Here is a 27,248-nt window from a genome sequence, read left to right as displayed (position 1 = left end):
CCGACATGGTCCTGCAAGCGCCACTCCTTTGGTGCCCATTCAACTCTTTGAGACACCCAAAGTATGCCACTGCGGTGTTGGCGGCATAGGGTTACGCCTAGGCAGATGGTCACACATCATTGATGAGAGACGTGGGGAGAAGGCTCACCAGGGACGGTCACTGGAGACACGCAGGGCACTGGTGGAGAGAACAGCTAATGAGGGGAAGAGGGAGAAAGAAAGTGTGACTGAAAAAAAAAATCATCACATTCATTCAGTCACCAATGACAAAATCATTTGATCTTGTTTCACGAAGACAGGACATTGATCCTGACATTTGATAGTCAGATTTGCAAAAGACATGGTTATGTCGGCCCTAAAGTGATTTGAAACACATCTCATTCACACATATAAACTGCAAAACTGTAATATTGTAGTATGAAATAGATGATGAATAAATTACATTATTGAAAATATTATGACTTGGATGTCACCAGCTGAAAGATATTCTTCAGCTCAGCTGTGATTCTATATGGTAGCCAGCTGGCTATCCAGCTGGACCTCCCAGCTGGTGGTAAGCTGGAAGCCAGATGATTACAGCTGGGAAAATACCTCACTCCAGCTGAGTTCTTCAGCTGGGCCACAGCTACAGACCAATTGGTGGTGTACTTGAGTATAATTGAATATTCCTAGGTGGTAATATAATGGATTCATGATAGATTATATTAAATAATATCTTTTAATAAATATTGAATATATTCTGAATATTATTGCCGAACCTAAGGTTTGGCTCTATATAACAAGATTGCCATCAGCACTACCACATTCGGAGTGGCAGTGCAAAATTATTCCCTTTTTTGGCTGCATCACATGATGGCTGGATCATCTGGTAAGGTTCGGCATCTGCTGCTTGCGGCCTTATCCCCTCTCATAGATATAATATAATGTCAGTGCAGACCTTGAATGTTAATACACCTGAATATAAATAAGATATTATTTATGGGCAGCACTACAATGGGTCAATTTTGTAACTCTTAAGTTGATAAATGAGAGATAAACTCATGATAAAGGTAGGTCGACTCAATCTATAAGATATGATTTTGTTCGCATTTTTATAAAATATTAGTATTCACTTTATTGGATCCTCCCCTATAGGGATATCATTTCCAAGCTTTTGAGCCTGCCCTTATATGAAGTGGTGAACCATTGAATATATATAAGTAATGTGCTGACTAAGCTACATGTTCATACTAGAAGCACCTCTAGTAGTCATATATTTTGCAGCAACCAGGTGTGCTTGGGCAAGAATGGTTAGTGGATGCTTTGGGCCAAGTAAATATTTGTGTTTCTCAAGAACCTCTTCTTGAAGCTTGCATGCCTTGTCATATTTTTCCAAAGCTTTATATGTACTAGCAAGGTTTTCCTGGGCAAGAAGGGTATCTGGATGGTCTGGGCCAAGCAGATACTGATATTTATACAGGACTTCTTCTTGTAGCTTGCAAGCTTTATCATACTTTGCCAGATCTATATGTACAAGCCAGGTTTCCTTGAGCCAGAGGTGTGTATGGATGCTCTGGGCCAAGTAGATGTTTGTGTTTCTCTAAAACCTCTTTTTCTAGTATGCAGAACTTGTCATATTTCTCCAAATCCCTATATGTACAAGCTAGGTTGGCCTGAGCAAGAATAGTGATAGGATGGTCTGGGCTAAACAAATGTTTACGTTTGTTCAGGACCTCTACTTCTAGTACATAGGCTTTCTGATGCTTTCCCAAATCTCCATATATACGAGCCAGGTTTCCCTTAGCACAAATTGTCTGTGGATGATCTGGTCCAAGTAGGTGATTCTGCTTGTCTAGAACCTCTTCTTCTAAGATACAGGCCTTCTTATACTTTCACAAATCATGGTATGTGCTAGCTAGGTTGGCCTGAGCATAAATTGTTTCTGGGTGCTTAGAGCCAAGCAGATGTCTGTGCTTCTTTAGGACCTCTTTGTCTAGCTTACAGGCATTATCATACTTCCCTAAATGACTATATGTGCTAGCCAGGTTGGCCTGAGCATTGATAGTGTCTATATGCTCTAGGCCAAGCACATATGTGCATTTTTTTAGAACATTTTCCTCTAACCTCTGGGCATCATGGTATTTTTACCAAATCCCTATATATGATAGCTAGGTTAGCTTCTGCAGTCATTCTCCATCTATCATTGTCTTCTGTATACTTCTTATATTTGGCCACTATGCACTCTCCTATCCTTTGTGCAGTCTTAAACAGTCCAGCTATCCTATGTATATCACCCGAGTGGATTTGCAGTGTAAGGGCAACCCTGGAGACTCTGACGAAAGCCTAGCAGGGGAGGATCCAAAGCGTGAATAAAAGCTACGGGAAATACACGGAGGGACCGACCTAGCAGGGGAGGATCCAAAGAGAAGAAACTCTAAGGGTCCGCCTGCTAGGGCGCCAACTATATACTGGTCGTCCGTAACTGCCGACGTAGAGCGCAGAAGGCCTGAGCGGCGTCGCAGGCTCTGTCCTAAGGTGATCGTTGGGAGGGTCTTGATGGATCGGTGATTGTGCGGGCGAAGGAGACTGTGGACGATGGTCGGGGTGGGTCGGAGCGTCCGAGGGGGCGCCGGTCAGATGCGCCTCGGATGCGTTCGGAGGGTCCGAAGGAGGCCGAAGCGGGGGTTCCCCTGACATGCAGGCCCAATGATATTTCTGTTACCACTTCACCCAATTCTGTAGAGTGAATTGCTAACACTAATTGACTGGCTAAATCAAATGTACTAGTGGCAGCCATGCCCAGTATATTCATAACCAACTGCTGTTATAGACCAAGATCTACTAGGGTTTCCCTTGTCCATTCATGTACTAGAGGATACATATAGTAAATTTTATTCTGTACTGCTATCAGGGACTGTCAAAACTGATCTTCCATGTAGTAAACACAGTCTTCTTGTAATCCCAGGGGGCTTGTCTAGGCCTTATATTCCATTGAGCTACTTTGTTTTGCTGATAGATATCCAGATAATCAAGTGGACTCTCTCTTAGTTTGTGAGACTGGCGAATGAATGCTGCTGCTTGGACAATAGCTAGGGAAAAAAATGCAACTCCTATGAAATGTAAGCTTAAGATATTTTTCTTGTGTCTGGTCACTTACTTTCACAATTTTTTCAGCCGCTGATTGGTCATTGATCTGAGCAATATCTGATAGTAGATTGATAGCTTCACCTGTACTCAAATCTATCACTTTGATTGAGTTCTGTACATGGATTCCAACTTCTGGATTACGTGATGTTATTAGAATATTGCCATGGGAACACTGGGGAATATAATCTCTGAGATTAATTTCCACATTGTCTGCATTGTCAAAAAGAATAACCCATTCACTTTTGCTGTTAATAAGCCTGTTAAAAAGCCATGTGCTGCAACCATTGATAATTCAAGATTCTTGCATCTAACAATATCTATATAACTTGCTTGAATTGTGGCTGGATCACTGGCATCAACTTTAAACTGATCTGTAAATCTTTTCTATTTATAGTCAGCAGAAACCAATCATTGTTAGATGTAACATACCTATCCCCAGAAATACTTACAAATCTGAGAGCTATTTCTGTCTTGCCAGTTCCCCCTAGGCCATGGAGAAGAACAATGTGACGTCCTCCTCTACTGTTGTCCTGAAAGAAATCTGCAGTTGTGCCAAAATTTCTTCACAGCCAGTAAATAATTCACAAGGTGGAGGGCATCCCAGATGGGGAGAGATATCTATATCTGACAGCATCACCAGTCAAATAGGAGATATAGATACTTTCAAGTTTAGACTCACTATACTGTGAATGAGCCGGGCTCAAGATCTAACAGAAATAAGTTAAGAATACTCCTAAGGAGGGTAGGACATACTGATGGATTGTGACACTATTGGTAATGATTGGTACTATTGGAGCTTTTCCAATACCACCATTACCTCCAGTTCCCATTGCAGATCCACCCCTTCCACCTCTGCCACCTGAAAGAAACATTCATGAGGCTCTGCTTTTCAGGGATGCAAGACCAAATACCATGCAGAGTCAGACTCATATTACTGACAGTCAACCCAGCAAGCGCTGAGGTCCTTTCAGTCACAGTCAAGATGAGGGGGGGAAGCAAGGGATATAGCGTGGTTACTAGGATCCCTAGCATCTTCAAATCACATATCTGATAGATTCATAACTTAAACTTGGCTTGAAATTATGTGACCTCATCACTGCTGGGCTTTTCCTGCCACGTCGATCCGCAAAAACCCCGCGGGTGCGCAGCGCTATTTTCGTGCGTGATGGATTCGCAGATTTACCCACACACACATGCCACATGCAGGGTCCACAGTGCCCGGGCTCGGCTGGCCCGTTCGGAGTCTTCCTTTCCGCCTTCCTTCTTCCCTTCCGCCACCACAGCTCCAATAGAACCATGCCCTGGGGCATCGTCCTCGCCACGTCGGCGCTAGCGCTCGTCTCCGCGGCCTGGGGCCAAACGACAAGCGACGGGGGACACATAGCGGACACCACCTCGCCGGGCTTCGCAAAAGCAGGGATCGTCGTCGGTGGTGCGTCCTTCTCCCTTCTCTTCCCCGCTTTCCCTGACTCCCTTTACTCTCTTAGGCCTGCTGCTGCTGCTCGCGCTCGGCGCCGCGGCGTTCTACGGGCTCTCGCACTGCCTCTCCCGCCGGCGCGCCGCCCGGGCCCGCGGCCGGTTCGCGCCACTGCCCACCACAACGACGGGACCAGGCGGGCAAGCTGAGCCGAAGTACGAGCCATATCGCTACCTCGCAACGCCGGCCCCACAGCGCGCTCCCGCCCCGATAGTGCCCAGCGACCCGAGCCCCGCCCCGACCCCGACATCGTCCGCCTTCTCCCACACACCGCGCAGAGTGTCGTTCAACCCATACGACATCGTCGTGCCCTCCGCTTCGTCCCCCGCGCCGTCGTTGTCGCTATCAGCAGGAAGCTCACAAACTGGCGGCGCTGGATCATCATACCCGCCGCAAGCGAATGTTGTCCTGCCCGTGAGTCTACTTGTTGCCGTTGCCGCCTCTCCATGCATTCTTATCCTGCCTCCAGAACCGGTAGACGCCGCGCCTCTTCTACATCCTTATGTCTGCATCGCATCGCTTTCAAGTTGGACTCCAGCATACAAGTATTATACTGTAACACAGCTCTCATCTTGTCATCTTGTACCTTGAACCCATAGTCACCCCACCCGAAGTCAATCCATTTTCGACAGCCAACCAAGCTGTACTATCCGATAATCCTCCCCCTCAGTCCAAAGCCGTCCAAGCTCTCTTGTAATTGGCATGCACACACATAATCGCAAAAAGAGTGTGAGGCGGGATTGGATCAGGCGGTCAAAGTTTTCCAGGTCGGTTTTCGCGTCCAATATGGTGTTTCAGCGAGGACTGTAATGAACAGCTGCGTGTATTCAATTTCGATGCGCAGCTTCAGCAACTTGAAGATGAAGCTCGAAGCAAGATATACTGAGGTGGGAAGAACGATCAGTGTCTGATGGGGATTCCATGGCTGGCTCATTGGTGAGTCGTCAACTTTCACTATATCATGCACAGTATCATAAACGTGGACAGGAGACATGGACACACACGGAAAGGTCCGTGCTTCAATAACAATTAAGTACGCCCAGCCCATGCCCACATAGTTACCTTCTCCTTGTTGCCTTCCCGTCCAAAGATTGTCCACGGCCGAGACGAGGAGCGGTCTCATATTCTTGCGCTATTTGAATCCGGAGCTCCGCATATTGCAATCCTCGGGGCAGGAGGCATGGGTAAGACAAGTCTCGCGCGAGAAGTTCTCCACAATCCGGATGTCGAACGCAAATACGGTCCAGGACGGCGATTGTTCGTCAGTTGCGAAGCGGCACGCAGACAGCGCAGGAATTGGCCGTCCTCGTTGGTTCCTATGTCGATATGCAGCCAACCACAGACATCGTGCAGCAATTGGCGCGATACTTCGGGACTGCCCCGATGCTTTTGGTCCTCGACAATGTCGAGACGATATGGGAGCCTATGGAATCGCGTAACAGCCTCAAGGACTTTTTGTCGCCAGTCTCCGCCATTTGAACTTTTGCGAGCTCTTCGAGGCGGAGGTCGAAGAGCATCGTGGAGACATTGTGAAGGCGAAGGCGTTGTAGGTCGCATGCATGCGGAACGGCTCCCTAGCCGACGCTGATATGTCTCGCAAGACTTGCATATAAGCAGCAAAAGCCCCATGTATCCAGCTGGCCAACGATATTCCTTGCGTATTCCGTCAAGGTCAAGCAGCGACTAGCCATACATAAGGCATTTCAGTTCATGGCCAAGGAAAACTTCCTGTGGGGCGAATTAAGCGCTGCTCGTACATTGTTCAGACTCGCATTGGAGGGATTCACGCAAATGGACGTACATCGTGGACGGGCGGAGTGCATGATTGACCTGGGCCATATCGCACTCAGTGAGAAACGGCTTGATGAGGCGAGGCTGTTATGGACATCCGCCTTGTGCGAAAGGTCCAGTCAACAGGGTCATGTAGTAGACCTAGAGGGATTGTTGAGCGCGGATTCGTTAGAGAGAGCGAAGGATGATGTCGATAGAAAGCAATTAGAATCGTGGTAGATGAAGTTTTCGAGAATGGGGACTAAATATGGGAAGTGGCCTGCCGTATCAAGTCATCGTAAACAAAGTTATGAAGTCCAGGAAGTAATGTAAGAACGAGGTGGATCGTGTGGTAGGAGGAAGGCAGACAGAGATAATTCAATAATGGTTAAAAAGGGTGAATCGAGTGGTGTAGGATGTAAGGTAACGATGCCCGCTTTTGGGGTGGAGGGGGGTTCAATGAAGAATCTGGCTGGACGAGTATCAATATAATATCAAGAGAGAGAGACTGAGACCAATGATACCACTTTTGCTATCGGCCTACGATCCTTTCCGGTTTGATTGTCATCTCTTTTTCAGTGTTAGTTTTGACGTGGACTTGACCCAAGTAGTTCTTGCTCACCTGCCCAAACTGTTACACATATTCTCCTTCGATTTTGCGGGCGAAAACATTCGGTATAGTGGGTGACCATTGTAACAGCGCTTAACACAGCTGAGTTGTTAACCGTATTGAATTTGAGACTAACAAAAAGATTGTGAATGAGGGCAACACTGGCACAGGCAAGCTAGAGGGAAAACGCGCACGAAGTAGACACAAATGCATTCCCACTCATCGGGCTGTCGAGAAAACGGCACTTCTGGAGGTAAGATAGTGAGGTTGAATCGACACAAGGCGCACCTTGTCCTGGTTTGTAGTCTGGCTCCCGATGTACTCCGTTTATAGTACTTCACCGAATGACCAGGTTCGACGACCAAACATTCCACAAAATGACAAGAATAAGAGTTTAAGGTTATTGGCAGCGGTAGCGGAGACCGTGTTGAATCGATGAGTGGATGCTGGGGGTGCGATGGGAGGAGTAGGTTAAAAGCATCGGGTATGGCGTCCTAAGAGGGTGGGCTCAAATCAGGGCAGCTCGGAAAAGATGGTGACGCACATCGATGACAGAACTTGAGACCAACGTGCAGCAGTCCTCATGATTCAAGACATGCATATTTGGAAAAGGGGCGGCTTCGAGAAGTTAGCAAAGGGAATGGTCGTGGAGGATACAGTGAGACTCGCCTTATTTATTCCCAGTCTTCAGAGAGAGCGGCGAATTTGACAGTGGTCCCCGAATGAAGGCAGTTCGAGGTTACGAGCAACGGTGGCAGAGATTGCATTGGTACATCAATGGCTGAATGCTGAGAGCGTGATGAGGGAAAGGGTTTTCGAAGCGTTGTGTATGGCATCTAGAGGGAGGATGACTTTGGCTTCGAACAGCAAGAGGAGACACTGACAATAAGCACAGCACAGTAATGGAAAGGCTACGATTAGCTCTTCGGGCCCCATCTTGAAGCCCTATGACGGAAACCAACGACGAATGACAGCGTTTTTAATAGTTGCAAAAACCTGGATGAGAGCGCAGAACAGACTCGGAAATGTCACAACCCGTTCTTTCGAATCAATCAACCACATACTAGTGCACAACGCATTTCTATATATCTGCGATACTCTACAAACTAACACAACAACATATAATCTACTGGCCCTCTTCACGCTTCAGGCCCAACTTTCCTCGCTCGAGACGAATGCCAAGCCCCTCAAAGAATTCGCCACGGAAGTTCGGCTGCCAATGCAGCGCCTCCAATGTCTTGCGAGCCTGGACACGTCTTAATACGACCTCCATCTCCTCGTCGTCGCCTGCAATTTTCTTGATCTCCTCTACGCTCATGAGGGGGACCCTCATGCTCGAGAAGTTTCGGGTCAACACGTTTGGCGACCTCGGCATGCATTTCTGGATCGGTCATGCCCATTGCGTGCTCGCAGAAGTCCATGGTCGACTGCAGCATGTCCTCTGTTACACCTTTGTTGGTGTCGGCCATGCCTTGGATGACTGGTTCCCGTCAGCAGAGGCATGAACGAACTTCGATTGCCACATACCAGGTCGAATGAAAGAGAAGGCCCGGTCATAGTTGTCCTCTTCGACATCCGTCAGAACAGACGCGCTCTGGTGCAAGATCTGGCGGTAGGCGGCCAGGACGACCATCATGAATCTGTCCCCAAGGTAAAGATGCAGAATAACGGGAAGGAAAGGGACACTAACCGGGTGTAGGAGGCGCCGACTTTCGCTGTGTGGAATTTGGCAGCCTCTTCCTCGGTGCAGTCGCCCCGAATCGAAGCACCAATCGTGGCAGCTGCTGTAAGACCACCGTTGAAAGCGAGATGAACGCCGGATGAGAAGTATGGGTCAATCTTTCGAAGGCATGATGAGATCTCAAGAACAGAAGCAGAGCAGTAAAACTCACGAAAGCGCCAGCGTCGCCAGCGATGCGGTAGTTCGGGCCGGCGTGGACGGGTGCGGAGTAACTGTAGTCTCCGGCAGTCATGACTTCGCCTTGGAATGTCGCGGGTTTGAGGAGCTTGGTAACACCCGGCACGAACTGGAGCTGGCTGTGGTAGAAGTCCAGCATGGCGTTGGGGCCAGTGAATGCCTTCTTCTTCTCCTTCGCAATTTCTTCCTTCATGACGATGCCAACGGAGACTTTGCCGGTCAGCGGAATGAACCACACCCAGCCACTCTCGTCTAATCGGGGGGTCAGAGGAGGCAAGTCCAGACAAATGGACGACATACCCGTCAACGCCTCCAACCAAGTCGCATTCTCCCGACTCGTTCCTGGCGCATACATGTCCTGACCCGTCCAGTATCCCCAATAAGCCACGCTCCGCAGCGCCTTGTTGAAGTTGCGGTTCTTCAGATAGCGCGTCGACATCAATCCGTTTCGGCCCGAGGCGTCAACCAGGTACTTAAACTTGGTTTCGCCGGTGGTGCCCTTGTCGGTCTTCCATTCCAGCGACACGGGCTGAAGCTTTGTGGGCTCGACGTCGGGGTCCGCAAACTTAATTGCGCCGACGGTGACCCCCTCGACTACACGGGCACCTTGCTGGGCGGCGTTGCGAAGAAGGAGCTCGTCGAAATCAGCCCGTGTCTGGAACGCGTCAGAGATGCATCGCTATCAAGAACTATAGTACTCACAACGTTCCACGCGGCGTTGTTGGGGTTCGGATTGATGAAGTCGGTGTCTGCACTTGCCGTTACTCGAGTCCGGGTGCGGACGGGGAAGGAACTCACAGCCTTCGCGTTTGTTGTGATTGAACTTGAATGCGGCACCAACCTAATCAGGAATCAGTGTGGGCGTCTTGACATCGACATGGGGGAATCACCTTGACGAGGAAACCGAAGTCCACAACTTTTTGCTCCACGTCGATGAAGCGCATGAATGGCCGGCACGAGGGCAGCATGCTCTCGCCAATGTGGTACCGCGGGAAGTGGTCTTTCTCCAGCAGTGTGACCTCGTAGCCCTCTATGAACTGTTTAGCGTTAGACGAGCAGGGAAAAACGGGTACGCACCACGAGCCAGCGCAGCGGCGGCATAAGATCCAGCTGGTCCTCCACCGATGACGAGAATGTCAGAGTGCTCGGGCTAGGTCAAGAAAGGCTCAGCGCGCAGCCTGAGCAGCGGGAGTTGCGACGCACAATTTCAGAGGTGGCCATTTGAGAGAATTGAGAGGGGAGGGAGGGGGAAGGTGGCTGAGAAGGTGCGACCTGAATCAAATCCTCGCTTGAACCCCTGCCGGGCTTATATACGGGCTCGCGTGTTATGCGTCTATGCACGGCGCGCTCACACGCTCTCACCGCCCAACGAATAAGAAAATCAGACGAACGCAGCGCAACAAAATTGGGCATGTCCATTCGCGGTTACATCGTTTAAAACCAGGGTTACGCCAATATTCCATCTGAAAAGCACGAAGAAGACCTGATGGAACACCCTGCAAAAAAAAAAAACGCGGTTCCGCGCAGGCGCAAGGACGTTTCTCCCGCCCGCAACCATTGAATGTTTCCGACCTCGTTGCCCCCAGAATCTGTTTGCCGACCGTCAAGGATCGGCCTGCGAATTAATAGCTATGGCTAGAACGTCCGTCGTCGGACTGTTGTGGGATGAATTCCACTCCGATGCCGTTGGCCTTTCCCACCGGAGACGTGATCTTCTGCTCCCGCGGCCTTGATGGCGATGCGGTGATGCTTACGCGCCATCAGTACATCAGCGGTTGCCGACAGAATGCTTCTTCTTCACGTGCGCTGACAAGAGTTTTTGCACCATCTCTTTTTCTCGTTCCAGGTATCCGACTTGCCTCCGACCACTATATACAGTCGGGGAGAGATTCGGAATTGTTCATCTTGGGAGTATCTCGGAGGGATGGTGCAACAGATAACTGCTCTTGGTCGCTTCGGCTATCAAGACCATGAAGTCGTTGCAAGGCTGGCTTCTTTGAAGCACGCCGTAATCCCATCCAGACGGCTGGTCCAACACTTCTTCCCGGAGAACAAGCCCGTCTGAAAAGTCTGGAAGCCTCCGAGTTCGTGTTGATAGTCGGAAGATCAGCAAGAAGGAGAAGAAAACGCAAGGCTACATCGTTCTGCCCTCAATAGAATCCCTGTAAGACCGTGACGAAGACTTACTTGAGGCAGTAAACCATCCTTTCGGCAAATCCGACACGCCATGTGTAATTTGATCCGTATAACCAATAGAACAGTGAGTCCCGGCAACGGTCTTTAGTCTACCAATGGTAAGTATGTACCACATCTAATTCGAGCCACCAGAGCAACGATTCAACGAAGTCATAAACTTCGATGATGATGCTGATTGTTATCTAGTGTTATGAATGTCTCGTGAAAATCTCAGATTCAAGCTGTAGCCCAGCGCAATAGACCTGCTTCCCAACTTCTTCTGCTTTTCCCGGCCTTGGTTTCATCTCGAGATGATCGGGTTTATAGTCAACCAACAAGTACTAGTAATGGGCCAAGCATCAAGATCCGCACACATGCCGCGGCCGATGACCCCGTGCCGCTTGAAGTCCGATGTTTGGCTTCGAGTACATAGGAGTGCATACGGACCAATGACGCGGGGTCAAATTTCCAGTGCACGTTTCCAATGGGTTCGGGACGGGAATATCACCATTAATAACGGTGCTGAGAGGTACATATGCATATTGTATCATACTTGTGGAGCTTGGAGGCTAGCAATCCGTTTGTGAATCCTAACAGACGACTGCACGCTATGGTGATCCGAACTCGGCTTGCCGGATTAAAAGCGTATTGAGAGAATGTGTCAACTGCCAAAGATATGGACGTAGACAACCGGCGGTTCCTCCGGCCCTTCTCCTCGGCAATGTGGCCACGTTTTTATGTTGCGTTTATATGCCTAGATAAAAGTGATTGTCTGTGATTGTTCACGAATCCACCGATAAATTGAAAGCGCTCAGTTACCGCTGCCAGCGCTATATTAAGTCAAGTGATTCTTCGAATCCAACTTGAACCTCCACGAAGTAAGTTAGACCTATCTGTCCATCAGCTTAAGAAGCTAGTCCTCGCCTCTTGACTATGGGGCGCCGTCTACCCGAAGTCAAGGAAGCAAGCGGTGCCCGGTGCGGAGTCAGTTTCTTGAACTTGACTTCACTACCAAATCGCGCCCAATAGTATGTATCAGCCAGCTCCCCTAGCGACTGACGCACGTCTGAGTACGGCCTGCTCGGCCGATATTTGTAGCAGTCGACAAGTTGAGCGAAGACAAGCCTCCGTGGGAACGGACTCCGATAGGCCGGCCGCCTCGTCGGGAACGGAGGTATTTCTCGTTGCCGTATACGACGGTCCGCGTCTCGCAGCGGAGTGAGTTGATTGAAGCTAGTACTGCAACTCTTCAACATCTCTAGCCACTTTCGTTGCCCCAGTGGACCACCCTCTGATTTCCGATGCGCCACCCGCGCGCCGAGAAAGACGGAGTCGGAGACAGGCTGCCAGTGTTTCGTGTATTGTTGCTGCTTCGAGTATCTAGTGGGAGACTAAAGATGAGTCAACAGTGCACCGCAGTTGTGGACTTTGCGGACCAGAAATCCCAATAATAAAGTACGAGTATGACAAAGCTCACTATGCAGGCTCCGGTATTGTCGATTGAGAGCCACGAGATCCCGATGGACGTCAACTCCAGTACACGTCACAGTATTGCCAGTGAAAAGCTGTGTCACTGGCAGTCTTTAGTTCGACGAATCTACGATGATCATGCGGGGCTTAGAATCGTGCGTTGAGAGAGTCTATCATTCTTTGGCAAAAGAATATACTTAAGGCCTTGTGTACGCACCACTGCAGCAAGATGAGCCAGTGCCACGCGGATGGCAAACTTCCATCAGCCATTATGTTTGGTCTAGTACCTCCAGTCTGGATTTCAATTTGAAGTTTCTCGGCTGACTTCACGATGTAAACCGCAGTATCCCGCCGCTGAGAGGAGTTGAAAGAGACGGCACTGCGAGGGCGAGACTCAGACAGCAAAAACGACAGGAGCAGAAACTATGGCCAGGAGCGCTGACCTGAGGTGATCAAAGTCGTCGTCGTCGTTTGGTAAACGCGCGGCCAGGGGTCGGGGCTCGAATTTGCTCTTTTCTTCCTCTGGCGTCTGTAGCTCGCAGGTCGCTCGACTTGTAATTGGAAGAGAAGGAAAATGACATTCACAGTCAGGCAAACATGACGGAGAGAGAAGAAAAGAGTGACTACTAGGCTTGTGATGCTGTGACCGCGACCGTGACTATGACTTGGTGCTAAGCGCCCACTATGCTTGTTGTTTGCTCCCAAGCTAAACAGCACCAAGCAAGCAACCTCTCCCTCAAATCCCCCCTCGAACCCCAAGCCATATATCGATCTCTTCGCCGTAAAATCTATAGCAATTGGCTTCAAGTTCTCTGAATACTAGTAATTTCAGTCTACTGCCTCCGAGTCGACAACCTTACGCTAGCGCTCAGCTTCCATTTCCTATTTTTGGCTATCAACATCGATCGCGCCTGTCCGTCCTGGCTCTCATGTACGAAGACCCCTACAACCCAGCCGCCGACCTCCTTTCATTTTTTCGCCACCCCCGCGGCCGCTCGCCCACTGGCAGCGATTTAGATGCGAGTCCTCCACTCAGCAGCGCGGAAATCGTCCGCCTCCGGGAAGAGGCAGCCCGGATCGTCAAGACGATAGGCACGCTTACAATCCAGCTAGAAGAGATCCAGCAAACGCTCGCCACCGTCGTGTACCCAGTCAACACCCTTCCCGCCGAACTCCTCTGCCGGATATTTGCGGCAGCCGTCTCGTCCTCTCCTCGGAGCCAGGTCAATTACACATTGTTGCACATTACCGCAGTGTGCCAACGGTGGCGTAGTGTTGCGCTTGCAGACCCCCGCCTGTGGACGCGCGCGTGCTACTGCATCAATGGCGAAAAGCGAGATCTGCTGTTTGAGCACTTCATTGCCCGCACCCAAGGGCTGCCAATCGAATTCTCGACTATAGGTGGTGATGAGTATCGCGAGATTCTCGGTCATTGGTGGTTTCCTGATCATATCTTCGCCTCTGCTTCCCGATGGGGAGAGGTAGATTTGTCTGCCGAAGAGCCTTCGATCTTGACGCTCGACGCACTGGGCACCATCGCTGCTCTGGAACTTCCGTTCCTTTCGCAGATGACGCTCGATGGCTGGACTGCTGAAATACTTGCTCCAGATAAGCACCCGAAGTTCCACTCGCAAAGCACCCCCCAGCTCAGCGAGCTCGCGATAAGCATCCCAAACTTAGTTTTCGACCTCGCTTTCCCCGCACACCAATTGCGAAAGCTCACAATTCTTCGCCCGGCCTTCTACCGCGACATCCTGTCCATTCTGCCTCATCTAATATCCTTGGAAGAGCTGTCGCTGTCGTCACTTACAATCGATTTGGCTTTGGCTTTCGACGACGAGCCAAAAACATTGTTGACCATGCCCCACCTATCTGCCCTGTGGCTCCTCGGCATCAAGAGCCCCGTTGTCTTGTACTACCTCGTCCTACCCTCCCTCGCATCGCTGCATGTATCGGATTTTGATTACAGCGATGCTGAGTCTGCCATCAACCCATGCATTGTCCGCTCTGCCGCGAGCGTTGTTTCTCTATCTCTGGTACCGAACACTTATAATGCCTTTACTTACCTGTTGTCTTCTGCACTGGCTTCTGTAAAAGACCTGACGGTAACCTTATTCCCTATGGACGACAACGGTGGACAATGCTGTGCTGCAGGCCTCGCCGACTTTGACAAACTTCCTAACCTCGAGTCGTTAACACTTGTGGTTCCTGTCGCTACCCCGGGTCCCGTCAACATTCGTCCATTCTTGGACGGAGTTGCCATGCGAGCCACCGGTGCAATGCTCGCTGACGTTGAAATGAAGCTCACTCAGTTTGTGGTCGAATTTCCGCCGTATGGTATTTCTCCCGAGGACATGCGCGACCTGGAGCACCTCCACCGACAGCTTGATGTGCCTGTGCGCATGCCGAAGGGCTATCCGGCAGGACTGGTGCAGAAGTCCTGGGATTGCCGAGGTCTTGAAGATGATGACTCGGAGGGCCTTGATTCTGATTGAGCTCCGACATCTATTCGCTAGGTCAAATACTGAGTACATGATCCTAATTCCTGAATACATGTGCACACAATCTTGATGTCATTTATTATATTATCATGACGGGACTCGGGCGGAGTGTATACACTACTTGGTGCTGCGGCGCAGCAGGATATATTCCAAATTCTCGATGGGAACAAAACGCCCCCACCTTAAGTACAACATACAATGCGAACTTGAATATTACATAACATCCGTGTACTTGATGCGATAATTACAACCAACAGCGAGTGTGGCGAGCATTTAAAAGTCCCGTCCATGTACCGTGCTAGGTAAGGAAATGTCTGTTTGAGTTTGCCTGTTACAGCACGCCGAAAAAGGTCGAATACCGCTCCTGTATTTCCGTCAGCTGCTGCTCAGCGAGCGGGTTCCCCCCGACGAAAGTCCCCAACACCCTCATCCCTTCCTGCAACTGCAGCCCCAGGATAGCCTCGGGACCCGGAGCTCCTTGCTGCCCGAGGCCGAACAGGACTGAATGCGTTTTCCACGCATGTATCTCGTCACAGAAAATACTGCATGCGAAGTAGCACAGGGAGCTCGTCGTCGGGCTGGTAAGCCCGTGCGCGATTGCATCGATGCCATGCAGTCCTGGCCTCCCAAGGAGATGGAGGATGGTACCTGCAGCATCGATCAGGGCTGGCTGTCTGTTGGGCCCACAGCCAGCCTGGGGTCGGCGGAGAATAATCGAAGCGGCAGCGGCGAGGGCGTGGGCATTGAGCAAGTCTTCGTTTGCATCCAGCCCACTGAGCGAGTCCATAAAGAGAGAAATACGTGTGAGAAGCAGGTCGGAGAGAGGGTCGGTAGGGTTGAGTGCCATCCGAGAAGCTTGACTGAACAACACAGCTGCCTGAGCAGGGTACATTGCTGATGATCCGTCGCAGCAATAGTCGAGCTCGCCGTAAAGTAGTCGCGAAATTGCAGACTCGCCGCCATTACTTTGAGCGAGCGGGGGGGTCAGCAATAGGTCATAGTCGTCCATATGCCCCGGCCACGGCGTCTCGATTTCGTTCTCAAAGCAGGAGAGGATGTTTGACGAACAGTGTATACTACCGGCTTTCACGTGCGGACTGCCGACCATATTCGAGGCGATTTCGACGAGCTCCAATGTCGTTTGAAGCCTTACAACCGCCCAGAAGGCGCGAATCCACTCGCCCTCCTCGACGGCGTCATGGGGATGCCGGATAGACACTTCCGACAGGTCCTGGTCGTAGCGCCTTGGCGACCCCAGCAGATGGAGCTTATACCCGATCGCCAGAGTCGCCGCTCCCCCGGCTTGCACGTGCGCTGCCAACAGCTGCTTGTTGACGAGAAAATATGTCGCAAGGAGGACCTGAGCCTGGATGGTTTGTATGACATCGGTTGTCTCTCTGGTGGCGGAGGCGTAAATTTCCGCGGAGAGGTAGCGTAATGCGCGGCGGAGGAACGCGGCCTTCAACGAGAAGAGGTGATGATTGGGGCCAGCGAGATGGGCACCCCATAGGCAGACGGCGTATAAGAGGGGCGGAGTTGGTCCTAGAAGGTCGCCGAGCAGCTCGAGGCCCGAAATGATTGGGCAGATCGCTGAGGTCACGAAGCGGTCAATGTGGAGGAAGAAATTGAGCTGGGTTGCGGAGGGCAGGAAAAATTGAAGCCTGGTAGAGAGCGCTTAGCGGCTTAATAGTCATAGAGTCACGAAAAGACATAGAAGAGGACGCACAAAAGCTCGATTGTCTCTGGATGTTGCTCAACTTGAAGGTCTTCACTACGCGATTCACTCAGACAAGAAAAATACGACAGAGCATCTAGCTTAGAGTAAGCAAAGAACCGCGAGTCAAGATTCAGACGAAGGAAGCTCACCGCCGCAAGAGCTGCTGTCGCTCCCTGATGGCGCAGGGGATGAGCCAGGGGTGTGCTCTGTTACGGGCAGGAGGAAAATGCTTTCAGGAGACGAGCTGGGAGACGATGGTGCCAGTGGGTATCCGGCTGAAGAACCCGAAAACGTCAAGGCATCGATACTATGGTGTTCCATAGGTAGAGAGGCCGCAGCGGAGCGTCGACGAGCTGAGAGTGGGAGAATGAAGATACATGGCTCGTCCTTGGGTACACGAACGCAGTTTCCGCAAATCGGATGCTATAGGGTTTGCGTCAACTTGAATAGTGCAAAGGGAGTGCAGGAGACAACTCACAACCCCGTCGCACCTCTGGCCAACAGATATGTATGTAAGTCGTAGTTTGAGATGGGTATTTCCGCACGTACGATCTTCAGATGCCTTGTGAAGGCCAGTAAGTATTGGGATACCGGATGATGAAAGGCTACATACCGACAATTGAGACATGCTTTGCCTCTCCGGAGAGCAGGTTTCCGTGGTTTCGGCGCACGGATACGCTTTGGCTTCGTCTTGTTGGCGGTGGAGTCGAGCTCCATTGTGGATGTGAGGGAAAAGGTCAAAGCCGTTTCTCCATAACTGTCGAGCACTGAAATATGGTTGCCAAGGCTAGTAGTACGTATGTCGATCCTCAGGGCCAAATCGTTTCACAGCCGAGGAATAGAGGTGTCGAGACCGGTGGAGGAAGATGCGAAAATAAACGTGGGCAAGCGATAACATCGTCGAAATAGAGTAAATCAGGACGATTTGACCGCATCAGGAACGCCTATCAGGATCCACAGAGATCCGTGCTATCAACCGAATGCGGAGGTTATAGCAGAAGTCTTGAAGCCAACGCTTGGCCAACGCACGGGACAAGAATTCACCGAGGTTCTAGTTGAATTCAAGTTCCATAAGAGTACTTAGATGATCAACTTGAACCTGGTAATCTGAGTCGGGTTACTTGGATAGGATAGCATTTTGGAGTTTGCTTGGAGGCACGGTGCTAAAGGACCTATGTAAAGCATTCAGGAATAGGCGATAACAAGGACAACAGGAATCCGCAGCCTTTCCCAAGCTGCATCGCCGCAAGTGACATTTCCATGCTCGAAATTGCAGTTCCCACCCGACGCCGACTCGGACTGGCTTGACACCGAATAGTACGTGACTGATCTGCATGGCCCGCAGCACGTCTCCTTCAAGTTCGGCGCACCCTCCTTGACCATCAACAACTGTTCAGAATCTAATGCAGCACCAGCCTCAGCTGCAAGCATAACCTGGGAAAAGATCTTGTAACCCGTACTGTCGACCAAGGATACCAGTTGAAGATCGGTCGCATTTGAGGATTTAGCGGAAGCTTCGGATGCGGCTCCTTCCTCCAACGGAAATAAAACTCCATGAACGACTTGAGCTCTATGAGTCGACAAGACAACGAGTTTGTACTTACGCACTTCGAAATTATGGACATGCATTACTGTATCGCATTCCCGTGGTCCAAGGCGTAAATTTGAGCAGTGTGATTTATTGCGAGAGCAAACGTCGGATCTGGCTTCGTTGCGGAGGAGAGCTGTGTCTGGTATGGTCAACTCTCTTTTTTGCCACCACCTATCTCTGTCTCAACGTGAGGCAAAACAGGGCGGGGATATTATTAATAGTCAAGAATGTACTGGCTTCCACAAGTCGGACTCCACCCATCCCAGCGTTAAATTCCGAACAAGCTCAGGGAGTGGCACAGGGGAAAGGGTTGCGTATGGAGTTGATTGCGTCGTGCCACTGTTTACAGAATGTGGCATGGTCAAAGCTCCGAGAAACAAGAGATACCACTAAGCTGAGGACAACCGTCGGAGCACACCGTTAGGCTCCTCTGGACCAAAGGGCAGCCGGATTGTGTATTTTCCGTTGATGCGAAGGATATCGCCGGGCCGCGCAACGTACACGGTCACAACGTGCCATTCATCTTCATCAGGGTCGTATCCTTCGACGATGGGTTTGTCTTGGAGGGGCTGGGACTGGCTGTCACGGACGTAGTATTGCCATGGGCAGGGTATCGTCAGGGAATGCATTTGATGATATAGAAGACGAATGTCGCTCTCCGGAAAGTCGTGGTAAAACAACTCAACCCCATCAGGAGGGCTATCGTGCTGGAGAGTGGTGGTACACCGGTGAGTGGTGATGTTAGACGTCGTAGAGTTTAGACACGCACAACCAGTTGTGGCAAATTCCGCTTTTCTATCTCGACCATGTTGGCGATGACTCCCAAGAGGACAGGCACAGCGCGAGGATCGTACACTTTCATATATTCTTCAAATTGTGCCACGTAGTCTGCAGTACCGAAGCCGCTCGCAAGAAGCTCGTCCATGACAGCCTGGGTTGAGTGTGAGAAAATCAGGACGGGTTTCGTGGAGAACGCACTTTGCGGCCAACTTCAGGGGACATTGTTGTGTTCGACATGATGGAGATTCGAGAGTATCTAGAAGTGACGTCACCGAGTCAGGAAAATGTCACATCATGTGCGCATGTGACGCGTCTTTTCCAGAACTCTCTCGTCCAGCCATCCACCATTTAATGTCCCCATAACACTCTACACACTATCCTTCATGCATCGCGTACTCTGTCCGACAGCCCGCTCTCTTTTCCGCGTTTCTCGGCCTATCGTCCTGAGGACCACTGCTGCCATACGAGTTAACCCCAGCCCAAGACGGTGCTATGCAAGCCAGCCGCCAACAAGCGGGGCTGGCCAGAACCCCTTCTCATTCATGCTGGGCTCGCAGCACAAGAAGGGCGACGCATTGAAAGAATATGTATGGCTTGTGTCTCTTCGTATAACCACACCAACTCATCTGTTCGCCAGAGCGTCGACTTGACGGATATGGCGCGGAATGGGAAACTTGACCCTACTATTGGCCGTGACGAAGGTGCGTTGATAAAGGCTCCTGGAGTCGAACAAGTGTCTGAATGCTCCTAGAAATCCGAAGAACGATCCAGAGTGAGTTTCTGGCCTGACCGCACCATACGATTGGGCTTACTGGTCTAGTTCTCTCCCGGAGGACCAAATCCAATCCAGTTGTATGCATTCGCTCTCCACCCTCAATCCTACCTCACCCTTCTTAGCTCATTGGGCCGCCTGGTGTTGGCAAGACTGCCATTCTTGAAGGTCTGGCCAGCCGCATCGTCAGCAAAGAAGTCCCCGAGTCGCTACATAACAAACGCGTCCTCTCGATTGATCTCGCCGGTATTATGGCGGGGTCTGGGATCCGGGGGCAGTTCGAAGAAAAGTTTCGCAACTTGATTTCCGACATTGAGGCCGAGGCAGGGAATGTTATTTGCTTCATTGACGAAGTTCGTGAGTCTTTTCCACATGCTGCACTGGATTTCGGATGCTGAAAAACCGCAGACACGCTTTTTAATCTTGGTAAAACGGAGGGCAGCATTGACGGAGGTCAGATGATCAAGCCTGCGTTAGCGAGGGGGCTTCAGCTCGTTGGAGCTACAACGCCAGACGAATATCGAAAGACTATAGGCAAAGATGCGGCTTTGGAGCGCCGTTTTCAACCCGTCACTATCGAGGGTGCGTTTCTTCCCGTTTTTTCTCCTATCTCAGTTACTAACTTCTTGTACCAGAGCCTACTGTGGAGTCAACTATATCCATCCTACGCGGGCTGAAGCCACGCTACGAGGTTCACCACGGGGTCGAAATTTCCGACAGCGCATTAGTGACAGCAGCTCTCTACTCAGCACGATACATATCCGACCGTTTCCTCCCCGACAAGGCTATTGACCTCGTAGACGAGGCAGCATCGTCACTTCGTCTGGCGCAGGAGAGCAAGCCGGACCAGCTCGAGGCGCTGGAGCGGGATATCATGACCCTGGAGATAGAGAGGGAAAGCTTGAAGAAGGAAACCGACACTTTTAGCGCGGAGAGGAGACGAGCTGTGGAGGCCGAAATTGAAGAGAAGCGCAAAGCTGCAAACAATCTGACGGAAACTTGGCAGACAGGTGTGTCGTGCCTTTCTTTGTCAAACCCTTGTTTCATTGTTATGCGACAGAGAGAGCTCGTCTCACTCGGACCAAGGATCTGAAGCAGCAAATTGAGGCGGCCAAGCACCAGCTCGATGTAGCACAACGAGCTGGAGACTTTGAAACCGCTAGTCGACTTCGATTTTCCACCATCCCAGACTTGACGCGTCAATTGCCCGATGAAACGGTCGAAGCGGCAGAGAAGGCTGCGAGGGAAGATGCAGACTCACCGCTTTCTATGCTACAAGAGCGAGTTACATCTAGTGCTATTGCGCGTGTTGTTGCTCGGGCAACTGGAATACCCGTTCACAACCTTCTCAAAGGGGAGAGGGAGAAGCTTGTCAATGTTTGCTCTTTCCTTTTCTTCCTCTTCCTTTCGAGTCTCATGAATCATTTGCAGATGGAGGACACGATTAAGTGGAGAGTGGTCGGTCAAGACGACGCGGTTTCCGCCATCAGCGACGCCGTCAGGATATCGCGTGCGGGCTTACAAGCGCCAAATAGACCGGTTGCATCATTCTTGCTCTTGGGCCCAACCGGTGTCGGAAAGGTGTGTTGGTGGCCGTGTCGTTGCTTCTGCCGAAAACTAATGATGTCTAGACGGAACTTTGCAAAACCCTCGCGGGATTCCTGTACAACGACGAACAGCGTGGTCTGTGAGTCCCTTTTTGCGTTGAATGGTACCTGTGCTGAGCTAGCTTTAGAATCAATATCAATATGTCTGAGGTCTAACTTTCGCTTTTCATCGCGCTTAACTCTGATACAATTTCTACTCATAGTATCACGATCGACATACGATATCAAGACTTATTGGTGCTGCCCCGGGTTATGTCGGATTCGAAGAAGGAGGTTGGCACCCCTTTTGCTTACTGCCGCGAGATTTGACTGAAGTTTTTGTAAGGTCAATTAACTGAGGCTGTCCGGCGTAAACCATACGGTAAGTTTTGTTCGCTGCTTTTCTCAACTATATGTAACTGACGAATCTCCATAGCTGTTGTGCTTCTCGATGAGCTGGAGAAGGCCCACAAGGTACATCTGATAATTTTTCATTTTTCATTTTGGACGATTCCAATATGTCTAACAGGACGTTGCCATGATATTGCTGCAAATACTTGATGAGGGTAGTATCACCGACAGCCAAGGTCGAAAGGTCGACTTCAAGAATACCATCATCTGTCTTACAAGTAACCTCGGTAAAGCAGTATTCTTGTTCGGTATACTTTCCACTAAATCGCCCTCAGGCAGTAACATCCTTGCTGATCCCAGCGCATGCGATGTCGACGGCGTTGTAACGACCGAAGCCAAGCAACAAGTGCTCGATGTAACTTCGGAGTACTTCCCGCCCGAGCTGCTCAATCGCCTCGACACGATGCTTGTGTTCAACAAGCTTTCGCGAGAATCTGTTTTGAAAATTGTGGGGCTACGGCTGAAAGATGTGGCCAACCGGCTGCAGGACCGACATATCACGCTTGATGTAGACGACGGGGCGCGGGAGTGGCTTGCGAAGCATGGCTACTCGAACCTGTATGGCGCGCGGGCAATTGCGCGGGTGGTCAGGACGGAGGTGCTGTTTCCGCTGGCGCAAAAGCTGTTGCGGGGGACCATTCGGTAATGTCGAACAACCTATCTTCCTTCATCGGCTGACAGGTACTTTCAGGGAGGGTGACCGAGTAAAAATCCGGGTGTCAGGCGACAACCAGACGCTGCTTATCCAAGAGAACCATCTGCCTGATCCGGAGGCGGGGTCGGCGGAGCTGAAGCGGACGCTGAGGACTGACGATGACGATATTGACACAAACCGATAGACAAAGATTACATTACAGATGCGATAACATCCCCACGCACTAGATTGTGTATAAGTAGTAGACAATTTGTAGCTATAGCCCCGACTCGTTCTAATCCTGACCCTCATGGGGACTAACAATCCCGAACAGATGTTTGGTAGAGGATGTGGTTTCGCTCTGACGGATAAGTGTATTCCTAGAGAGAGGCTCGTACTTCAGAGAGAGCGATAAACAAAATATTGGGTTTGTAATGTATCAGCTACTAGATTACCTTAGTGCAAGATTACAATCTATGAAGAGTGCAAGAGACAAGATTCGACCCTCAGATCAGAGCACTGCTCAATTGAGTGTTTTTTGTTGGTTCTTTGATAGGTTGTGATATATATGTAATGACATTTTACAACTAACATGCATACAAAACTAAGAATACACAACTTGGCAGGTTTTTTTTCCCTCTTGCTACTTATCATCAAACATTCAATTCCTTAGTACTCGCTAAAACAGACATGCAAACAACTCGAAAAACGAAAGCAAGACACTTCAAAGCGGACCAGACTCCTCCTAACCCTCAATCGCCCCGGCCGCCCGCGTTCCGAGTCGCAGGCGTCTCGTCTGAGTCGGGGACGCGCTACCTTTGCTCTGCGTGCTCGCCCGGGCCGTCCTCCGCCCGCCGGCCGTCTTCAGCCGCGAGCGCCAGCGCGTCCCGTTCCGGTTCTTGACCCGCACCCCGGCAGCAATCAAGTCGTCCGCGATGCCCACCCAGGGGTTCCTGCCGATGTCCCGTCTGCAAAGCGGTCAGGGAAATCGGCTTCACTGGCAGAAAGCGCAACCACTGGCAAACTCACTCGGCAGTCGGCCACTCGAAGTGCGCGTCGAGGACGACGTCCCGCAGCGTGGGGAGGCAGCGCGGAATAACGCGCGCCGCAAGCTCCGCAAAGAACGGCGCCCATTCCCGACCGTGGTCGCTGTACCAGGATATTATTTGATATGAGCCCGGTGAGATGGGAGGAAATGCCTGGACGCACCGGTTCGCCGAGTAAAAGATACAGAATGTGAGCGTATGCAGCGCGCGGTGCGCGTTTTGCGTGGCGAGCAGGTCGATGGTGGCGACTGAGCTTGAGTATTTGTCGCTGCTGTCCTGGAAGTAGAAGATGGCAACTAGTTTGAGAGCCAACAATACCCCACTCGGACGAGACTTACCAGGGTCATGTGTGTGAGATTAGGGCATAGGTCAAACACAGAGGCCGCCGGACTCGACACCTCTGATCCGGCCACACGACCGGGATCGTTTCGCATCGCACGGAGGGTGTTGACGGAGACGCGCAGCGTTATGAGGTGATGCCCATGGATGAGGAAAAGCCAATGACAATAGGATGCGATTGCACAGTGAAATTTGAGGTGACGCAGAGAGGGAAGCCTAGGGAGGACAATTAGCGCCAAATGTAACTGACATTGGCCAATAACGCACACAATTCGCAGGAGCGCATCGAGAAAGGCATTGTGGTCTTGGTCGGCCACACATATGCTCGGATTGGTCAGCGACACCGAGTGAATATATCGTGCATATGCTAGGTTTGAATCGAGGGTCCTTGCGAGTAGCGGCCAGTCCCGAAAGGATCGTAGCACGACGTTCTGATAGACCCACCTGGATCCAGCGGCCTAGTATAAGTAATACAATCAATGGCCAGTTTCCTCCGAATCAAACAGACATTACCACTGACCAGAAACAGCTTTGACACAAGAAGCAAGTTGTGCGGTTGACGGTTGCGGGCGCGCCACGCCGGGGGCCAGCCACTGTCGGATAGAGCAAAATAGAAAATGCTGGACCAGATGCGCTTCTGGACATCAAATGCCACATCCGCCATGGGCCGGTAACAGGGATCCGGTTTTTTTCGCACAACCATGATGTCGATATTCCTGGTCGACGAGACGGATGGGCGAGGCGTCTCGTTGATGTCAGCCGGCCGCCTCAGTTCTATTGCACGTCCGCCTGTCTTGAACTTTTCCTCGAGATCATGCAGGTACGAAAGGGTAAACATGCTCCATTCGAATCTCTTGGATTTGATTTCGAGTATGCGCAATGGGCACTGCGTAGAGTGAGTATAGACAGATGTAGCTTCGTAGCAGCTCCCGACGACGATGTGCGTTAGCGTTCTGCTGGCGGCAATGGCGCATGGTATGAATGGGAGGCTGGTGTGGGCGGCGGCGATGTCGAGACAGACCTGCAAGATATTATGGCGCAGGTGAGCGCCTTGGCGAAGCAGGAAATAATAACGCACGAAACGGTCCCACTTCGGTATAGCGGCTACCAAAGCGTCCCCCAGCTCCAGCGTGGCGTTGTTGGATCTGTACTCCCCCGTATCCAGGATGACTCTCCGCGGGTTGACGCGCTCCAGTCCCCTGCACAGCCCGTCCGTCTTGTCCGCGCTGTACATGTTGAACGCGAGAAAAAGGTCGGTGATGTTCGGTGCATTGGTCAGCACCTTATACATCGACGCGCCATAGCCGCCCTCGACACGCAGCTTGCGGATAAACGACCCCAACAGCGGGTTGTTGCTGAGCACGGCCGCGAGCGCCTGGGCCTGTCCCTTGGACCGAATGATGACGACGTTGTAGAGCAGCGGCGTCGCCACCCGCAGCCAGGCCTTGCAGACGACGAGATAGGCAGAGGGGGACTCTGAGAAACGCACAAATGGCGAGTGGCGGCCGGTGCCCAAGGACTGGGTGAAAAGGTCGTCGTCGACGTCAAGGGCAGGTGCGAGGATCTCGGAAATGATTTCGTCGGGAAGATGTGGTGCTGGGAATGTGGGCATATGCGACGCTGATTCCATGAAGTGAGTATTTGGTGAGCGAGGGTCCCAGGGCAGCACTCACAGCCTTGGGCCCGGGACGTCAGTGGCTTTGCTTCAAGTTTGTGTGCTGCGTGCAGCTTCTGCTGGAGGGAAATTTTTAGAGCGGCGCCTACAACTTGTAAGGAATCCAGGGTCACGAAGTTAAATCGCACTCCGGCAACCAACCCACACCGTCGCGATCAGCCCATAATTCTTGCCTGAATGCCGCAATCGATATTGATAGGCATCTCTTACTCTCCAAAATTAATCCACTTGCATCTTGAAGCCGCTCGCAGTCCGAGTCATCCGTGGCCCAGGTGAATTGACTGCCCTATCGGGAGAGCGAGAGCATGGCGATGGGAAGTCGAGGTTTGAATAGGCGTCAAGGCTTACTGTAAACCCCAAAGTCGGGGGAAGAGAGTTGTGACGCGCTAGTCACATGAGCATCAGCATCAGTGACGCAAGGAGGTAGAATACCAAAATCCAGACAAATTTTTGAAAATTTCGACCAAGGTGTGACCAGAATCCGGACAAATATCGGGCTGAAGCCGAAAGTGTTAGATCTGAAGTCCAGACAAAAGAATTTTACCCTTAAGCAGGTCAGAACCAAGTCCAGACAAAATTTCCTCAGCTGGGTCAGCATTGTCACTCAGCAATTTGTATTGAGTTAGATGACAACCAGACTACATTTGAGAAAAAATCTGGACAGCACACAATGGCTATCAGAGCCCGAAAAAGGGCTCTTTAGATACAATTTTGGCTTTTCTCAGCTACTTTTAGCTGATTTAGCACTTTTTGTCACGGTAAAGGTTAAGGGCCTGTTCGGTCGCAATGGGTAGCAAGCCATCAAGACCTGGCCCGGCTGAGCACTTCCCGTTCTCTCATGTCAACTGGACCACCAAACATTACTTAATATGTTACAGCCTGTAATAGCCCCGTAATATAATTTTACCATAAAACATGTCTAGTCACATGTGCCACAAACTTGTCAAACCCACTCTGCATTGATTTCCACTAACTGCTGGCTCTCTGTCGCATCAATGACAGACAGAACACGTCCAACGAAAGCTTCTGCGACTACTGCTGCATCTGATGCCTGCTATAGAGCCAAGAAAGAACAGGATTTAGCCCGGCAGCAGTAGCTATTTCTACTAAGTATGCACTACTGTAGTAATTTATTCAATTCGGCGGTCACGTGTCACACGGGCCCTCCAACGCCGAAATATTTCGGCGTGTCACATGCCCACAGCCTGGATGCCGAACGTCAAACACCCATCAGACTATCAAAAAAATTTTAGCGGCCCTCCGGGCTGCTAAATAGGCCGAAATATTTTGGCAGTCACGCACATTGACAGGAGGCGCCGAAAATTTGATTTCGGCACCGATGTCACACCCTTTTGGCATGCCGAATTGAATAAATTACTACAGTATCTTCAGTGTTCACTGTCACATAGTGTCATTTATGCGTCTTGACCTTGCGGAGCCTATTCCCATGAATGATTCTGACTATACTAGACAAAAATGGCTCAGAGACCTGACAGCTGGCCATGACCAACGGTTCAAGAACAATCTAGGCATGGCAAAAGCTGGATTTTTCCGACTCTCTTTTAAGCTGCAACAGTACCATGGTCTCCGAAGCTCCAACCATGTTTCTGCAGATGAAGAACTGGCTATATTCCTCCACCTGGCCTGAAC

The 27,248-nt window shown here is 50.8% G+C and overlaps 6 protein-coding genes across 6 annotated transcripts; 2 read left to right on the top strand and 4 right to left on the bottom strand.

Annotated features, from left to right (window-relative positions):
* Positions 1-8,109: 8,109 nt before the first annotated feature.
* Positions 8,110-10,122, bottom strand: MIND_01229700 (putative halogenase; the record flags this gene model as incomplete). Its single annotated transcript, XM_037368795.1, has 11 exons — positions 8,110-8,270; positions 8,311-8,463; positions 8,511-8,623; positions 8,674-8,822; positions 8,876-9,153; positions 9,202-9,556; positions 9,604-9,650; positions 9,700-9,742; positions 9,792-9,931; positions 9,979-10,051; positions 10,105-10,122. The coding sequence occupies 11 exons, from the start codon at positions 10,120-10,122 to the stop codon at positions 8,110-8,112; spliced, it is 1,530 nt and encodes a 509-aa protein (XP_037214763.1).
* Positions 10,123-13,475: 3,353 nt separating this feature from the next.
* On the top strand, positions 13,476-15,041 carry MIND_01229500 (F-box domain-containing protein; the record flags this gene model as incomplete). Its single annotated transcript, XM_037368794.1, has 1 exon — positions 13,476-15,041. One exon carries the CDS (start codon positions 13,476-13,478, stop codon positions 15,039-15,041), a length of 1,566 nt encoding a protein of 521 aa, XP_037214762.1.
* Positions 15,042-15,378: 337 nt separating this feature from the next.
* Positions 15,379-17,481, bottom strand: MIND_01229400 (Zn(2)-C6 fungal-type domain-containing protein; the record flags this gene model as incomplete). Its single annotated transcript, XM_037368793.1, has 6 exons — positions 15,379-16,708; positions 16,774-16,858; positions 16,914-17,187; positions 17,243-17,257; positions 17,314-17,326; positions 17,378-17,481. The coding sequence occupies 6 exons, from the start codon at positions 17,479-17,481 to the stop codon at positions 15,379-15,381; spliced, it is 1,821 nt and encodes a 606-aa protein (XP_037214761.1).
* A 1,263-nt stretch (positions 17,482-18,744) lies between these two features.
* On the bottom strand, positions 18,745-19,372 carry MIND_01229300 (uncharacterized protein; the record flags this gene model as incomplete). Its single annotated transcript, XM_037368792.1, has 3 exons — positions 18,745-19,062; positions 19,125-19,286; positions 19,334-19,372. The coding sequence occupies 3 exons, from the start codon at positions 19,370-19,372 to the stop codon at positions 18,745-18,747; spliced, it is 519 nt and encodes a 172-aa protein (XP_037214760.1).
* A 146-nt stretch (positions 19,373-19,518) lies between these two features.
* On the top strand, positions 19,519-22,743 carry MIND_01229200 (p-loop containing nucleoside triphosphate hydrolase protein; the record flags this gene model as incomplete). The annotated part of the gene is made up of 16 exons (XM_037368791.1): positions 19,519-19,722; positions 19,773-19,836; positions 19,887-19,907; positions 19,956-19,987; positions 20,033-20,264; positions 20,316-20,489; positions 20,543-20,917; positions 20,968-21,284; positions 21,339-21,488; positions 21,539-21,594; positions 21,643-21,664; positions 21,718-21,787; positions 21,840-21,875; positions 21,930-21,967; positions 22,023-22,546; positions 22,596-22,743. The coding sequence occupies 16 exons, from the start codon at positions 19,519-19,521 to the stop codon at positions 22,741-22,743; spliced, it is 2,463 nt and encodes an 820-aa protein (XP_037214759.1).
* A 540-nt stretch (positions 22,744-23,283) lies between these two features.
* Positions 23,284-25,553, bottom strand: MIND_01229100 (F-box domain-containing protein; the record flags this gene model as incomplete). The annotated part of the gene is made up of 7 exons (XM_037368790.1): positions 23,284-23,506; positions 23,568-23,687; positions 23,748-23,860; positions 23,923-24,139; positions 24,191-24,381; positions 24,444-24,944; positions 25,002-25,553. 7 exons carry the CDS (start codon positions 25,551-25,553, stop codon positions 23,284-23,286), a joined length of 1,917 nt encoding a protein of 638 aa, XP_037214758.1.
* Between the last annotated feature and the right edge of the window lie 1,695 nt (positions 25,554-27,248).

Source organism: Mycena indigotica (genome assembly GCF_014461135.1).
Source record: "Mycena indigotica strain 171206Taipei chromosome Unknown Mind.scaff0012, whole genome shotgun sequence".
NCBI classification, from domain to species: Eukaryota; Fungi; Basidiomycota; class Agaricomycetes; order Agaricales; family Mycenaceae; genus Mycena; species Mycena indigotica.
Note: the sequence above shows the minus strand (reverse complement) of the source record. Positions and strands in the feature narration are given on the sequence as shown.